General features: G+C 38.9%; 1 protein-coding gene and 1 long non-coding RNA gene across 2 annotated transcripts in view; one reads left to right on the top strand and one right to left on the bottom strand.

The window, feature by feature from the left end:
• LOC101170734 (ATP-binding cassette sub-family C member 4-like) overlaps positions 1 to 17519 on the top strand; it is a 44850-nt gene that overhangs the window by 22974 nt on the left and 4357 nt on the right. The window contains exons 14-25 of the mRNA XM_023963390.2: positions 7634 to 7728; positions 10026 to 10112; positions 11241 to 11337; positions 11452 to 11664; positions 12364 to 12501; positions 15051 to 15088; positions 15157 to 15269; positions 15353 to 15499; positions 15580 to 15659; positions 15731 to 15881; positions 15957 to 16076; positions 16156 to 16266. Of these exons, the coding sequence (XP_023819158.2) occupies positions 7634 to 7728; positions 10026 to 10112; positions 11241 to 11337; positions 11452 to 11664; positions 12364 to 12501; positions 15051 to 15088; positions 15157 to 15269; positions 15353 to 15499; positions 15580 to 15659; positions 15731 to 15881; positions 15957 to 16076; positions 16156 to 16266 (1390 nt within the window). The remainder of the gene's footprint in view (positions 1 to 7633; positions 7729 to 10025; positions 10113 to 11240; positions 11338 to 11451; positions 11665 to 12363; positions 12502 to 15050; positions 15089 to 15156; positions 15270 to 15352; positions 15500 to 15579; positions 15660 to 15730; positions 15882 to 15956; positions 16077 to 16155; positions 16267 to 17519) is intronic.
• Positions 1303 to 5092, bottom strand: LOC111948821 (uncharacterized). The gene is made up of 6 exons (XR_002874807.2): positions 4959 to 5092; positions 4100 to 4192; positions 3789 to 3938; positions 3261 to 3384; positions 2241 to 2366; positions 1303 to 1945 (listed from the first exon to the last, which is right to left on the bottom strand). It is a non-coding gene; the product is annotated as an uncharacterized LOC111948821 (long non-coding RNA).

Here is a 17519-nt window from a genome sequence, read left to right on the forward strand (position 1 = left end):
TCATATAGGTAATTGAAAAAGTAGAATTCAATAGGAAAATACTAAATTGAACTAACAAACTGACTAAGCCAAAACTGGACATCCCTGCCCTTAGGCCCCCCTTCGCGGTAAGGAAAAACTCCTAAAAAATCTGGATTCCGGAAAAAATGAAGAAACCTCAGGGGTGCCCACATGAAGGAGGGATCCTCCCCCAGGACGGACAGGCGATTTACCAGAACTCTTAGAGGAGAATTAACTTATCTAACTCTACAACTACATATTTAAAGTCCAGCAGACGAGCTTCATCCAGATGGTGTTGGGGGGACGGCCGGGGGCGCGAGTCGAGCCGGAGACAGGATCCACAGCCAGGTGTAGGAGCAGCAGTAGAGGCGAGGTACACGGCCAGGTACAGAGCAGTGACGAGCCAGAGGCAGGATCCACAGCCAGGTGTAGAAGCAGTAGTAGAGGCGAGCCAGAGACGAGGTACACGGTCAGGAACAGGAGCACGGATGAGCCAGCTGGAATCTGGAAGCACTCCCACTCCCCAGGAGGGGAGAGGGAAAGAGGGACAATACATGAATTGCACTCCATCAAACAGAGGGAACTAAATTATGAATAATGATCAAGACTATAGGAGAGAAGGAGGGTAGAAGTAGATGAGAAAAGAGGACAGAACCCCAGTGCACCATAGCTACCCCAGCTTCAAAATTACTAGCAGCCTACTAAAAACAAATTGATATTGTAATTAAGTTTAATTTAAACACATTAACATTAAGTAAAATAATCTCTGAACACTAGCTAGTCTGATAATAAGCCTGTCCAAAGGGGAATGTTTTCAGTCTAACTTTGAATGTAGAAACTAAGTCGGCCTCTCTTACATGAGCTGGGAGTTTATTCCATAAAACAGGGGTTTGGTGGCTAAACGCTCTACCTCCAACAAGTACTTTTACAAATTCTAGGAACCACAAGCAGTCCTGCATTTTGGGAGCAAAGTATTCTTATTGGATGGTATACACTGTCAGAAAAAATGTGCAAAATTTGTACCTTTAGAGGTACAATGGCTTGTCACTGGGGCAGTACCCTCAAGGGTACAAATGTTGTACCCTTTCATATAGGTGCGTATCTGTACCCTTACAGTATGTACCTTTCAAAGGCAAATATGTACCTCTGTGGACAAAATTGTACCTTATAGTGTTATGGTACCATAATGTACCTTTATAAAAGGTACAAATTTGTTCTTTTAAGGGTACTGCCCCAGTGACAAGCCTTTTGTACCCTTTGATGGCAAATTTGTACCAGATACAGCACATTAAAAGACCAGTATACTGTTTAACACATTTATTAAACATTCAAAACAATTACAATTCTGACATTTCACAGTATGAATGTTTTAAGCTCCACAGTGTCACAACAGGATGCATATATTTACAATTATTAGCAATTTTACAATAATGAAAAATCTATATTTTTCCTTCAGTTCACATTGCATTCATTGTAACTATAACCTTAACATTTGATCAAATGTAAACAGCACATAGCACTTCAGTTACCATTTTTAGCCATGAAATAAAACTTGTGACATTAACAAAAGAAGCACTAGACCTCATTTTAAGTAAATCTTTCTACTGCATTCTACATTTTCTAAAAATAAATAAAAAAGTAAACTTATAACCAAGTTTAAATGCATAATTTAATAATAAAATGCATAAATGTGATAAGATAATATTGATACGAATTCTAAAAAGAAGAACTATAAAACACTAAAGATTACCAAGGCTTACATTTTATTTGAATACCTAGTGGGTCCTCTGCAAGCATCTCTTCTCTTGCTTCTTTGGAGACTTTGGCTAATGGAGCTTTTCTTTGAACAAGCTCAAGCACCTTTGGCACAATACTGGTAAATGCCGTCCTTGAAGCGCTGGCTTAAACTGACAGGTGATGGATGCATTCGGTCAACATCAAACAACTGAAAATTGAAAAAAATTAGAAAATTAATCATTCACTTTAACTAAAACAAACAAAAGACATAAAACATTCTAATATTCTTTATTGCCTCTTTCATTGCCATTTCCCTTTAGTGATCTCATTGTATAAATATTACTTGGCTTGAATGACTGTATATATTTATATATGGGTTTGGAAAATTACAATGTTTTTACAATTGAGTTAAAGCTGTTAATGGTCATTTTAGCAGATGTCTCAGCTTATATTGACATTCAAAATGTATTTTAAGCTGAGAACTGATTTAAAATGTCACTGACCCCTGAGGTTGTCTTCAAGAAAGGGTACTTCTTTGGTATATCCTCTCTCACCTTGCTGTACTGGATATGCAGGACATTCACATGACCTTCAACGGATGATGCATCCTCACCAATGACAGCAACCACCTATTGGATCAAATTTAAAAGTCCATATTAATAATAAAAAATACAACTGCAATCACTGATTACTGGGGTTGAAGCACTTTGAGATGATGTTTAAAGACAGTTTGTGCAGAGTGGTTTGGAGTTGATCAGAAATTAACTTCTGAGTTGTAGGCGGGGCTATTGACACAGTAGTTACCCTGTGCTGATGTCCGATCATCCCTTTGTTTACGCCCTCTCCCTCTAGCTTACAGTCCTTCCAACCTAAAACTAACATTAGTGGTGAAACCAAAATGGTGAGCAATATTGAAGCTTTCCGGCCATAGTTTAGATCAAGCTCAGACAAGTATGATGAAGATGTTAATGGATCTGTTTGTCTGCAAGTGGACGCATCAGAATAGAGCAGAGCAGAGGGACTCAGACCCACTTCATTTCATGTGGTGCGTCACAATAGAAACCTTCCTCAAACTGCATTTATTTTGTCTGTTCCTGATTCATCCCAATTTGAGTGAATACTCAGATGTGCAGTTTTAAACGTGTTCTTTTAAACGCGCCCATCATGAGAAAAATACTGCGACATGTTAAAATGGGGGACCCACTCCAATGAAAGTTATTTTTTAAAATGTAGCATTTTTATGATGACATAGTTATAAGATTTAAGAATAAAACTGTGTTCCTGAATATTTATTTTCTCAAATTGGGATGAATCAGGAGCAGATGAAAAGATGTAATTTGAGAAAGCTTGTAGTTGTTACGTACAAGCTACATTTGGCAGGCCACAAGCTCCCTGCTCCGCTTGTCTTCATTCTCCTCGTCTGAGTTGGCATCTGGCTCACATCTATAAGGCTGGATAGCTCCAATGAAGACAGCCTGACTTTGAATGCTTAAGATGAATTTGTGAAAAGATTATTTACTTACTTTGGCCAGAGAGGCGTCTTCAACTCTTCGTCTTGTTGTAGGACTGTGTTGTAATATTATTGTGTCATCTGAGTCCACTTCAGTATCTCCACTTGAACTGGTATTGCAGGACAACTCGGCTGATCTGTCAAAGTATTAAAGCTTTCAGTTACTGTAATATTTAAATTAGTATGATAGCAAAAACAAAAAAAGTAAAAACAAAGATTTTTTAAATACTGACCGACTTAACAGTTTGGCAGATTTATTATCTTGTCTAAGACAGCAATAGGATAAAAAAACTCATACTTATTTGCCCGTGTTTTGTTCCCCACACTATCCTGTCAAAGAAATCATTAACCCTTAGACTCCTATTGATGCAAATATACAATCAAAACTCTTCAGCTCAAAAATGTTCTTAATTTAGCATGTACTTTAAAAGGAAAAACTCAGATTATTTCCCTTGGAAATAAATTCAGACATCAAAGGGGAATTTACCCAAAACCATTCAAAACAAAATAGATAAATTACAATCTAAAAGAAAAACTTCACCTTCTGGATTTGTATCTTCGGCCAGACAAATTTCCAACACACCAAGGTTTGGGTTTTTCAACAGGAGATCAAAAACCTGCTCATCAACTTCTGTCTTTGAGTCATCAAACACTTTCAAGTCCAAGGTTGGGATGTTGAACTTTTTGGCAGCTGTGAACACAGCAAAATTATGTTTAGAATACAGCACAGAAATTATCTTTAAATTAAAAAGCAATTAAAAAAATCTGTTTGCATCACAGCTGACAGTTTATCCACAAAGTTGACTGATTCCTGTAAAGAAAAATGCTGGAAATTGTGAAGTTTCCACTCACCGCATTCCCAAAAGGATTTGAAGGTCAGCTGAACTTCAAAACATTTTTTTTTTGTTTGGCGTTCGACATGTTCACGCACAGCTTGCATCTTTCCTGGTGGGAAAAAAATAATTACAAAAAAGAAAAAACATTACAACACCAAAAGGTACCAACACAGCATTTATTCAGGAGAATGATCAAAATCAACAACACAATGTAAACTTCGCTTGACCAACAATGAGCGATCATGACAACCTAAACAGTCTCTGTCACTGTCTTGCATTGAAGAAATGGTGGCTGCGCGCGCACAGCAGCTAAGGCAGGCTGACATAAATGGGAAGGACTGCCATACTGCGGTGTAAAAATAAAATAAAACGTTTTTGGACTCCTACACATTACAGATTAAAATGATTAACGCATTGAATTCGACGGACCTGATAGATATCAGTAGGAATTATGGAGCTGGTCGTTTCAAAAGTAGCTGGCTTCCTTACTAAGAAAGACAGAAAGACAGACAGAAAAAAAAGGGGGGGGGGGGGGGGGCAACAACAACCGGTGCATCAACGCCAGCGTACATCGGTAAAACGGCGACAGAATTATCTAGTGATAAAATGTATATATTTCAATGTATTTAACGGAACGCGGTACAGCACCAATAAAAACAACAGCTTAATTTATTTAATGGCTGCATTTAGCTGAACTTCAAACGGCTGAGGCTAACCGTTAGCAAACTCCTGCTCGTAGTTTTCAATCTCCTCACAGGCACATACACGGTAGAATAGCAGCATTCCACTACACAAAAGTTAGTCCTTACAGATAAAATAACCGAACCCGCTTAAAACAAGTTTCCAACTTATTTTTGAGCAATTAGCAGACTTACCTCAGTCACAGCCTCTATCTTCCTCCGGCCGCTGCGGGATAACAAAATGGCGGAAGAAACGAAACTTAAGAAAGTAGAGTGGGCGTGGTCTCGCTGGTTTACTCCAACATATTTCCTCTACGTTTTTACACCTACTTAAACAAAAATTACTGATGGTAACTCCGAAAAAAGTACTCTCATTTTTCCTGTGTAGGTAGAAAAGCTAAAAGGTACTAATATGTTCACATAATGTAACGTAGTAACAGAGAAATTTACTTTTTTTATGAAAATGTATGCTTAGAAAGAAAATAACTTAAATTAACAGCTCAAAGACTAGAAATTTAAATTGAACTTAGGCCAAGTTAAAGTACACAATATAAGGTTAAAAACATCAAATAATTTTGTCTACATTGTGCTTTTGCTCTAAATTAAAGGCAAAACAAAACAGCTCTTATATAAGTAAAAAAAAAAACAGGCTCACACTAATACATGTTTAAAAGTTATTATCTTGATGCTCTGCACAATCAATAAAATATAATGTGCTTGTGTACTGTTCAGAACTAGTCATAAAAGATGTGTGGTCTCTTAAATATATTTGGTTATTTTGTGCATCTTTTCCAAATAACCAACAACGTATTAAATGATTTTGGGTGACATTTCATACACTTTGAATTATTACTTTTGTCACACAAGTTATTGTACCTTTGTTTGTGGAATAAAGGGTCCAAATATGGGCCCTCTGATGGTTGGAAACATATTTGTACCTTTTTTATCCTTAAATGGTACATATGAGTACCCTAAGGTGTAATTATGACTCACTTAGGGTACAAATTCACCATTTGTACCCTAAGTGTTCACAAACGTACCCCAACCGTACCCTTTTTTCTGACAGTGTATGGGACTATGAGGTCCTTAATATAGGATGGGGCCATACCATGTAAGCCCTTCTAGGTAAGCAGGAGGATTTTGAACTTGATTCTAGAATCAACTGGGATCCAGTGAAGTGAAACTGACACAGGAGTGATGTGATCTCTTCTGCTAGTTCCAGCTAACAATCTAGCTGCTGCGTTCTGAACAAGCTGGAGACTTCTTAAGGAACTCTTAGGACACGCTGCTAACAAAGAGTTACAGTAATCCAGCCTCGACGTAACAAATGCATGGATGAGTTTTTCAGCATCACTCTTAGAAAGTATGTTTCTGATCTTAGCAATATTCCGCTGGTGAATAAAGGCAGTTCTACACGTCTGAGATATGTGAGTCTTGAATGATAAGTCCTGGTCAAATAATACCCCAAGGTTTCTAACTGTGGAATTGGGGGCTATACTTACCAGACAGAGCATCTCTGAGGTTTTTGGGGCCTAGTATAATGACATCAGTTTTTTCTGGGTTCAGGAGTTAATTAATTGTCATCCAGGTCTTAATGTCTCTGATGCAGGCATTCAGTTTCTCTATAATGTCATTCTGGTCAGGTTTAATGGATAAATACAACTGCGTATCGTCAGCATAACAATGAAAATTAATGCTGTGTTTACTAACTTTGCTTTTAGCTGCTCAGTGTTTCTGAATTAGATTCACAGATTAAAAAAAACATGATTAATGAAAAATAATGAATGCAGTGAAATAATCAAATATTAATTCAAATTTAAAAGCAAAGGCAGGGAAAATTTAAAGATTAAAAAAAAAATAGTAATAGGATTGGTAGTAGTTACAGTTAAAAGTCAAACCAAACAACAAAACTCACAATGTTAGACTGAGGGTGCATAAGGAAAAGCTCATATTTGTCTAACATACAAGAATTACATTGGTCAAATTTATAATGATTATTTATTTGTTATGTTTTTGTTTGCTAATTGCATTACAATGTGAAAAAAAATGGCAGTAAAATATTTTCAACTCTTAGTGGCCTCTGAATGCAGTTTGCCGATGCCATTAGCTGTTTACAATATATGTTTTTAGCTTTGAAATGTTTGGTTTAAAATAAAGATAATGAGAAAACCTATAACAAAGATAGTTTAATGGAACTCTGTCTGGCTTTTTAAGACATTTTTCTCATTGTTTTGACTTTGTTTTTTTGGATTCATACATTTTTATTTTTATTTTTTTTTACATGTTTTGTCAACATTAATACTCAGAACTGAGTGTTGTGGACATTTTCATGGTCATTGCAGGATTATTGTGTAATAAAATAAAAAAAAATATCTGTAAAAAATTTGTTTTCGCTGCACTGAATAGATTTGAAGCTTCGCCATTTTAAATTTTTAAAAATACATATGGCATTGAAATGCTAATACTTGCTTTAAAATATTTAAAATTAGAATTACAATTGTTCTAAATAGGATTTAAAATGTTTCAAATTTTCTCTGAAATGCAGAAAATTGGCATGCATTGTTTTAATTCATAAATAATTTGCATTCAAATATTTGAAAATTGCTAATTTTTAAACTTGTTTTTTCATGGAGTTAACAATGACTTAAAATACCATGAATTGTTTTTGAAATTGCACAAAAAAAAACGGTATGTAAAATTAGCAATAAAAAACGTTTTGGACATTTTTTTTTCTTTTCAAGTAAATTGAGCTATTTTTGCTTAAGATGCATAAAGTTTAATGTGAACATTTTTTGCTTGGAATTACAGTTCATTAACTGAAATATCCAAAACTTTAAGCAAAAAAGTTGTGTTTTCTATTTTCTGTTCAGGACCTGGAGCTTCTTCCAGATGGAGACCTGACTCTGATCGGGGACAGAGGAGCCACTCTCAGCGGCGGGCAGAAGGCCCGGATCAACCTGGCCAGGTACGCGGCGTTCACGAGCTTTGGTTTGTCATTTCTGTGATATTTGACGTTTTCCTGCATGCGTTTAACACTTCACAAGAGGAAGATTGCAAGAGAGGATGAAGATGTACAAGTTAAAATTAGTAGAGGAAAAGAAGAAAATGAGAAAGAATTAGTTGCAGGTTCTGCAAGTATCAAGTTCTTTGGTACAAAAAAAAAAAAAAGAATTAAAATGTTTTTTTTCCACAAAGCTCCATCTACATTTTTGTCAAAATTGGTTCCTAAAATGGATCCAGGACATCTTTTGCCAAAACTTCAACCAGGGAGACTCATAAGTTTTCCAGAGTCCTTGCTTTTCATGCAAGATATTCAAGCCTAAATTAAATACGTGTACAAACAAAGAAGTAAACAAGAATTAACGGCAAATCCATTCACATTTTAGTTTCTTAAAATTCAGCCCAACGTTGATTTTCCACATCAAAATCTGCCTCAAACTAACTGGGATTTTTCCACATTGATTAAATCGATTAATTTCATTTTAAAACGATTTTGTAATGGCATAGTTTGGTTTGATTGAATTAACAACATGCCTTAGACCAAGGATCAGCAACCAGCGGCTTCGGAGCCACATGCGGGCGGCTCTTTCATACCTGTGCAGCGGCTCTCTGTGGTTTTTGTAAAATAACTATCATGTTCTCAGAGTGTTGTGGTGCCTTTAACACTGCGAGCAGGCAGGAGGAAGAGAGCAGCGTGAACGCGCGGAGGGGGCGTGTCTGCAGCTGTGAACGCCGACCAGAGTCTGTTAAGGGATGGAAAGTTCTTCTAAAAAGACAGTCAGTTGCGATCTTGTAGGGGACACATGAGCGCCCCCAAAAAAGCCCCCTCCCCCCCCAGACTAAGACCACCCATTTCTGCGTTAAATTAATTAAATTTGCATCAGGGCGCCCCCACTATCCTGTCACCTTGCTGCTACGATGACCGTTTGTGGCGCTGTCTGTGTAGAACACGCTGGGGGGGGGGGGTTGAACGCTGGGGAAAACAACGAACAGGTAATAATAATGGATTGGATTTATCTGCGCTTTTCAAGACACCCAAAGCGCTTACATTGTGTCCATTATTCATTCACTCCTCATTCATACTTGGTGATGGTAAGCTACGGTTGTAGCCACAGCTGCCCTGGGGCAGACTGACAGAGGCGTGGCTGCCATTTCGCGCCTACGGCCGCTCTGACCGTCACCGGGATCATTCATACACATTCACACACCAGTGGAGCCACACTGGAGGCAAGGAGGGTGAAGTGTCTTGCCCAAGGACACAACGACATTTTGGCTGGTGGGAGCGGGGATCGAACCGCCAACCCTTCGGTCATTGGACGACCCGCTCAACCACCTGAGCCACTGTCGCGGTGAGAGGCGGTGATTCCAGACCCACTTATGATTCCAGACAAACTAGCAGCTGCTTCCTAATAAAAATAGTTGTCATTCATAAAATGTATATAATTTATTGGGTTTACTGGATTTAAAGAAAAAAATATATATAGACAGGAGTCTCTATCAAAGTGAATCTGTTTCCATCATGTCACTGATCTTAACTTGACAGACGGAAAAGTTCATTCAAGGTTGTGGAAAATGGACAAAAGATCAAAGGAAACATTACGCTCAAAAAGAATAAAAATAATTAAAAGAAATAATTATATAAATATCCTGACAGCATTTTGAATCAATACAAGTATTGCCAAATGAACTATATATATTGGTAAAAACAGTTTTTTCGAACACACCGAGTTCTGCGACTCTGTGCTTTCATCTCATCGGGAAACTGATCCAAACGGCTCCATGAGAGGTACAGGTCAATCTGGTTGGATAAATCAATTCATCGATTCATCATTACAACTCTAATGCCAGTTTAGCTTAGTCAGTTTGTTAGTTTGATTTGATTTGATTTGATTTGAAATGGTTTATTTCAAGCAATCAAATAGGAATAATACACACAAAAAAATCCAATCGTCAGTTGTACATTCATACAATAACTAATCAAACTTAGTATAATAAGTTTGTTAGTTCAATTTAGTATTTTCCTATTGAACTCTATGTATTCATGATCCTTTTGATTTTATGTTTCACTTTTTCAATTACCGATACGAAGCCCATCGAGACGACTGTTGTTGTGAATTTGGGTTATACAAATAAAATTGAATTGAATTGAATTACTATATCAAGAAAAACGTGTTGATGTCATTTGTTAATGTACCGGCGAGAAACAGAAATCTGACTATACGTCATAAAAACGGTTGAACGTGGTGTAATGTGTGTTTGCAGGGCGGTGTATCAGGATGCAGACGTCTATCTCCTGGATGATCCATTAAGTGCTGTGGATGCAGAGGTGGCAAAGCATCTGTTTGAACAGTGAGTGGGGAATATCTTTTTTGTAAGTAGGTTTCAACTGGCATTGTAAAAATAAGAGCGCTCCCTGCAGCTGGAAAGCTACAGCTGCCCCATGTCAGTTAGCTCATGATCGGTTGAGATTTGAGTAGTTTTAAAAAACCTTTTAAAAACATGTCGGATTTTGGTTTATTTTTTTATTATTTGTCAGTTTGAAGTCATTTTAGTGACCACCATGGGCTTATTCTATCATTGTTAGAGGGCGACCAACAATTCTGTCCACCTGTTTTGGAACCAAAACCCCTGAACTTTAAAATATCTTTAAAATGAACTCTATAAAACAGAGTAAATGTTGTGATTAAAAATCCATGTGATGACATTTTTATCCTTGTCTATATTTAGATATTTCCCCAAATTTAAGACTTAAGAGGCGAAAACAGCAAAGAAAAACAGAAAATAAAATCAAAGGTGACCTTTCTCTGATCTGTGTGCTTGTGAACTTTAAGGGTCATCTGTCTCTGTTGATAAATTATCTGGGTATCACCAGTTCAACTGTGAAATACCACATCTTTATCCTAAAAGATAAGGTGCACCAATGGAGTGCCTTGGGGAACACCGAGTCCTCAAAAAGATCATCCTAAACGATGGAGAACTCTTGAAAACAGGATTTCAAAATGCAACTAAACACTTAAATAATCCACCGAGATGAGTGAGAGCTGAGGATGTAACCACAGCAGAGAAGCCTTCAAGCCTTGTTACAGAACAAAGAAAAAACTGAATCCAGACTCCATCCAGGAGCTGGAAAACGTGAAATAAAGACTTGTTTTTAGAGAAACAGCTCATCTCTGCGTCCTTAAAACTTTCAGTCGCTTTAAAGGGATAGTAACCAAGACATAATTCACAGCGTCTGTCCGTAGATGGATGTTTAGGAGTTGATATACGATACATGAACAATCAAAAACCGAAAGTAAATCTTGAAACGGATATCTAAAACACTCTTTTTGCAGACATAAGTTCTCCAAACATAAAAATGTGAATTGATTTCAGGAGTAATACAATGGTAAGATTAGGATTTTCTGTCAAAAAGTGTTAAAAACTCCACGTTTTCCCTCCCAGAATCTGTTGTTTGAAGTGTGTTGTGTTGGTGAACAGGTGTATCTGTGGTTTGCTGAAGAACAAGTGTCGCATCCTGGTCACACATCAGTTGCAGTTTCTGAGGACGGCTGACCAGATTTTGGTCCTCAGAGAGGTTTGTCCCTCCTTTTTCCTACTTTTCTGTGTTTTTGTCCTAAAGTAAAGTCCAGCTAAGTGGTTCTGAGGTTGCGGTTTGGTGGTTTCAGTCTCTTTATGACGCTCCTCGCAGGGTCACATCATGGCTCAGGGAACCTTCAGGGAGCTGCAGAGGTCAGGCCTGGACATGGTGGCAGTGCTGGGACAGGATGAGGACCAGGAGCAGATCCAATCGACGGAACCGGAAAAAGCTTCGCTGCACAGCCAGAGGACCAATTTCTCACTGGATTCCCACTGTTCCCGCAGCAGCCTGCTGCCCTCGGACAACTCCCCCGACCAGCTCCCTGTGGGTTCACGCAGATACACTTTATAACTAAATACTGACTCGCTTTTCTATGGTTTCCACTCTTATCTTAAAGTTAATGTCAAATTAGGATTTACTGTGGACACAAAGCTTACTTGCTGTTAAACTCTGGATGGCCTGAAACACCCAAACAATGCTGCATTTACAACATCTAAACTTAACCAAAGAAATCCTTGCGGTGCGACGGTTTCCGTGTTCAGGGAGGACTTGTGTTTCCCAATAGACTTTAGTTTTCCCTCAAAGTCCCAAAACACAAATGAAGTCTGTTTCAACTTCATTTGTGACAGCGGACTCTACGATGACCTTGAAGGCACCATGCTTCAGAAAAATGTCCACATGTTGGCCAGTCAGAGATGTTTTAAGGAGGCTTTGACTTCCATTAATACTTCTGAGGGACGTAGATAATGGTTATGTTGCCTCCGTCTGAAAATATTAGCACGAAATTACAGGAAACCAACTCCTATTCACTTTAGTAAAATATGTTTTAAGTCCCAAATTTGTGAGAACTAGCAAAGACCTAATAACGAAATAAAAATTAGTATTTTTCTAAGCTTTGGGTAACCATCTTAAAGCACAAAACCTGCCTTATATCTGCAAATGAGCTTAAAATTCTAAATACCGTTTATGACTCATTTAATGACGACTTCAGCCTCCAGGGATGTTCATTTGTTTGTTTTGCAGGTTGAACCGGTTCGCACCGTTGCCGAGGAGACTCGAGCCGAGGGAAATGTCGGCGGCCATATTTACCTGAAGTATTTCACTGCGGGCTGCAACCCTCTGGGTTTAGTAGCGATCGTCCTGCTGAGCATTATTGCAGAGGTATGCAGTGATTAAGGGGCAACAGTCAGACTTCCTGTTTGACGTTAAACAAAAGTGGAGCCAGGGGGGTATTCCAGGAAGCAGGTTATGCTAGCTCCCACGGTAAGTTTGAGGCTAAGGAAGTTGATAACCTCAGTTTTCGGTTCCATAAATGGAGGTATGTTTCAGGGTATGTCAAGTTGCCATAGCAACTCATGCTCTGAACATAACCTGGTCTGGAGCAGGTTTAGTTGAAGGTTAGTTTGCTTACAGAGAGGTGAAGCAGCATGGCGTGTCCATTTGAAGATGATTTAGTGGATGAAGAAGCTCAGATAATACTTTTTCCACCGTGAGAGGGTGATAAGACAAACGGATGTTGGAAAATTCAACTTTTTTACTTTGATCTAACTTAGTTATTTGCTTCAGTTAAGATAAATTATTTTTTTGTTAAGTCAGTTTAAAAATAACACGTAGTTATCAGACAGTTATTTTACTTTCATTCAAATTAATTCAATTAAGTAGGTGTAACTTTGGTGCTGCTGTTAGATCGGCACCGCAAGGGATTGTGGGATACCATTTCCTTTGCCAGTCGGGACGGATTTTGATTTAAGTGTGGGTTTTTGATCAAATCTTTTTAGTTGTTTAGCTGTTTTACTGTGTTTTGCCATGTTTTGCTGAGTTATTTTGTCCTACTGTGCTTATGTCTCTGCACCATGAGTGAGAGTGAAGGAGAGGATGATGAGTTTATATAGCACCCCTACCGATCATAAGTGTAATGACAAAGATGGAGAATTCTTTAATGAATTTGAGCGCAATGTGCATTTTTTCCTCGTCCTTTTTATTGTTGTGAAAATCAGCATATCTGCCGGCTCATACTTAGACATATGAGAGATCAAGAAATATAATTAATTAAGATGGAAAAAATATTAATTGAATTGGAGTAATATCACATTTAGTTTGATAAATACATAAATTTGAGTTGTATAAACAATTATTGAGTTTTATAGACGTAAGAAATTAGGTTGATTAAATTTAACTCAATTATTTGTTACCAATAGAAGTATTTCATTTAAGGTGGCAAAATTGGATAAGTTATATATATGTATGCATCACAAGGAAAATGGAAATAAGATCAGAAACTTGTGCGTTTACTTTGTCTGTTCTTCTACTACAAGCAGAAACTCTTTCTTTTGACGATGCAGCCGTGTTACTTTTTTGATGGACGTATAATCTTCATACGCCGTCATTAAAATCTCAGACTCCGTCTCACTAAAGTATTGGGCTCTCTTTGGTTCTCCACGGGTTTCCATGGTGACTCCGGAAATCGGCGATCTATTGAGAATGTCTTTATGTACCTTCCGTGCACGAGCATTAACCCAGGGTTACCAAGTCGAGCGTAATTACGCCAACTCATATCCGGTCTTTTGGAACCGACATACCCAGAGTAAGCATGTTCAGGCGGATTTCAGCCAGAGTTCAGGCTTAAAGTCAGGCTAGTTTAAACATGCTTCCTGGAATACCCCCCAGGTCAGTTCACCAGGTAACCACTTGTGGCTTGTTAAACTAACAGTGAAGACCTAAAACTTTACAAAAGAAAAAAAACATACTTGCCACCATGTTTTCTGCACTATAAGGTGCAGCAGATTTCAAACTTCTATCATATATAAGGTCCATTTAGCGAGTCAGAGTTAACTCTTTACGTCACTCAGACTTTGATTGCATTCACAGCAACTCTGGAACTCAGCTACACATCAGTCAGGTTAGAAGCGTTAACTGCCTTAGCGTATTTACAATCCCTGTGACTCCTGACACCGCTAAACGTTGGCCGTGTTAGCATATTCACAATTACAGAACAACAGAATTGAACCATATCCTTATATCCTTAAGGATTATAAGGTGTGTTTTTTCTGTTTTTTTTCTAAACGAAGCCAGAAAAAACGGTCATCTGAAGCATCTTTACCACTTTGTGGTTTGAAAATACAACCCAATAGAAATAATTGGGATTAATATAGAGTAGTCCCTTACAGCCTGTGCTCATGTGACCCTTTTTTATGGGGGAGTTGTTCCATTTAAAGACTTGATGTCATCAAGTTAATAAATTTGTGTTTATTAATCTGGTTAGAGCTCATTGGTCTGTCAACTACATAGATTTTAAATCTAGAATTAAATCTAGAAATCTGGTTTCTAACAGCCCCCCCCCTTGGTTTCATTTTCTATCACATTATTTTTCCTTTTTTGAGATCAATAAAGTTTTCCTCTACTGTAAATCTACTCTGACTAAAAATGAAGGTTGAATTTTAGTGTTTGTTGAATGCTCAATGATTTACATAAAGGAATTTTTTTTTGTAACAAGCCAGCTCCCACCTGACTTTTGATTTCAAACTGGGCTCAATACGGAAGTTTTCCAGTGATGTCACATCCTGGCACATAATGGCAAAAGTCGGCTCAAAAAATAGTTGTACGGTGACCTCTGTTCATAACAAAATAGTTAAAGTGTATTTCTGGGGGGGGGGTTGGGGGCAAATGTCACATTTTCCTCTGAATAAATTCATCTTCTCCTGTTTCCGTAGGTGGCTTATATTCTTCAGGACTGGTGGCTGGTTTACTGGTGAGTTCTTCTGTGAAGCTTCTGCTTCCACCTGGTTAGAATAGAAATGACCTTTTCCGCTCCGTCAGGTCAAAGGAGGAGTTCTCCAACAGCACAGACAGTCCAGTCAGTATAGAAAACGGGATCAACGTGACTCGCTCCGACGGTTTTAACCTCACCTTCTACCTCGGCATGTACTCAGGTAACCTTTCTCCTCTGGGCGATGCGTTTGAGTTCAGTCCCGTTCAAACGGGCGCTCTGGTGTTCATTTGCGTTCTCCTGCAGGTTTGACCGCAGCTGCTGTGGTCTTTGGTTTCATCAGGAGTTTGGTCATTTTCCACAGCTTGGTGAAGTCGGCGCAGACGCTGCACAACGGCATGTTCGGCGCCGTCTTCCGCACTCACGTCCGCTTCTTTGACGTCAACCCCATCGGTGAGTCCGGCTCAGCGATAGCCGTGCCAAAAAAAAAAAAAAAAGCTCCTCTGAGTTTCTAAAGGTTTTCATTCCTTCAGGAAGAGTTCTCAACAGGTTCTCCAAAGACATTGGTCAGATGGACTCCATGCTCCCCATCACCTTCGTGGACTTTTATCAAGTATGAGGCTGTCTGCGCCTTAAAGCCAGCCCTGATTTCATCTTCCTGCTAACCATGTGGTGTTTTCTCAGCTCTTCTTACAGAATGCCGGCGTTGTTGCGGTGGCGGCCTCAGTCATTCCCCTCATCCTGGTCCCCGTCATCCCTCTGCTCCTCTTCTTTCTCTACTTTAGGCGCTACTATCTGCACACATCGCGTGACATCAAACGCCTGGAGTCAACAAGTACGTCCAGACGCTCAGATCACGCATTCCAAGAAAAACGTTTTAAAGCAAGTCAGTTTTTGTTTCTTTCGGCAGCTCGGAGTCCGGTTTTCTCCCACCTGTCCTCGTCCCTTCAGGGTCTGTGGACCATCCGAGCCTTCAGAGCTGAGGAGAGGCTCCGGAAGGTCTTTGATGCCCACCAGGACCAGCATTCAGGTTCCCTGCTTTCCTGTCCTTCTTCCCCACTGAGTTTGGGAGGAGACGTTTCGACAATCCTCTGTTCTTCTGCTTTCAGAGGCGTGGTTTCTGTTCCTCATGATCTCCCGCTGGTTTGCTCTGAGACTCGACAGCATTTGCTCCATTTTCATCACCTTCACCACATTCGGATGCATCCTATTCAGAGACGGTGAGGAGAACCTCTAGGTTTTATTTGGACAAGAAGGTTCCTGTGGACAGACGTCTTGATTCTGTTAAATTCCTGAAAAATGCATCAAATGATTTCTTTCTTTCTTTGTGATCTCAGCATAAACCATTTTTATGAAGCAACGTTCAGTTTAAATCACTACTTGTATGAAAACTTCTTTACAGTCCTACTTTGTTCATCTTTTGATCTATTTTCAAAGCGTTCCCAGTGGTCTTTTCAGTATAATTGTCGTTTTCTAGGACCTAGTTTCTGCAGGGGGGCAGGAGTTCATTTGAAATTCACCTCTGAGTTGTGGGCGGGACTGTTGGTGTGGAGCAACCCCACCCCCCTTTTCCTCCCCATCCCTGAGAGCTCTCAGTTTACATCATCTCCCGCTAGCTTACAGCCCCTCACACCCCAACTTGGACAAAAATGGCGAGCAACATCTGAGCTATCCAACCATAAAATTTTGATCTAGATTCCAGCTCAGCTCAGACGAGGAAAACAAAGACCTACATGGATCGATTTGTCTACAAGTGGAAGCATCGGAATGGAGCAGAGCAGGAAGATTGTGGCCCTACATCCTAAATAAGATCCTTTTTCAAGAGGTCAAAAGCTCAGAAATGGCACATTATTTGCTTTATATGTCCTCCATCATCAGAAAATGCCATAAGAACACGTAAAAACACAATTTTCATCAGAGTGGGCCTTATATTGTATTGATATTGATTTAGATCAAATAACACCATAAATGTTTTTATCTGAATTGAGCAGGTTTATAAATTTAGCTGTGAAACTGGATTTAAATCCTAACAAAGGCTTTGTTTGGCACACTTTTGAAAAATGTCACTTTGGTCTTAAAAAATGTCAAAAGGAAAAAAAAAAGTGCATGTTCTCCTGGTGGAATTCCACCCACGAAGGGGGTTGCTCCACACCAACATTCACGCCCACAACTCAGAAGCAAGCGAGGAAAGGGATTTAGCAAGTTCAGAAGAGGATGCGAACATCACATACAGGTTTTTAACAGTCAATGTTAAAAAAAAGTTGTAACATTTTGTGACAATTTACATTTTAGCAACTATTCTTTGCATGTTTCTGAATCAAATCACAAATTGGAGGGGAAAAAAATCCTCTTCTATACAGTAAAACCCACTTGCCAATTGTAAAGCACGGCAGTGGAAAGTTATGATTGGGGCCTGTTTTGCAGCAACATGACCCGAACACTGAGCAGGTCTTGATTTCATCGCAAACTTTTC

The sequence above is a fragment of the Oryzias latipes genome, chromosome 2 (assembly GCF_053564925.1).
Source record: "Oryzias latipes strain Hd-rR chromosome 2, Olatipes_Hd-rR_3.1".
Taxonomy (NCBI): Eukaryota; Metazoa; Chordata; class Actinopteri; order Beloniformes; family Adrianichthyidae; genus Oryzias; species Oryzias latipes.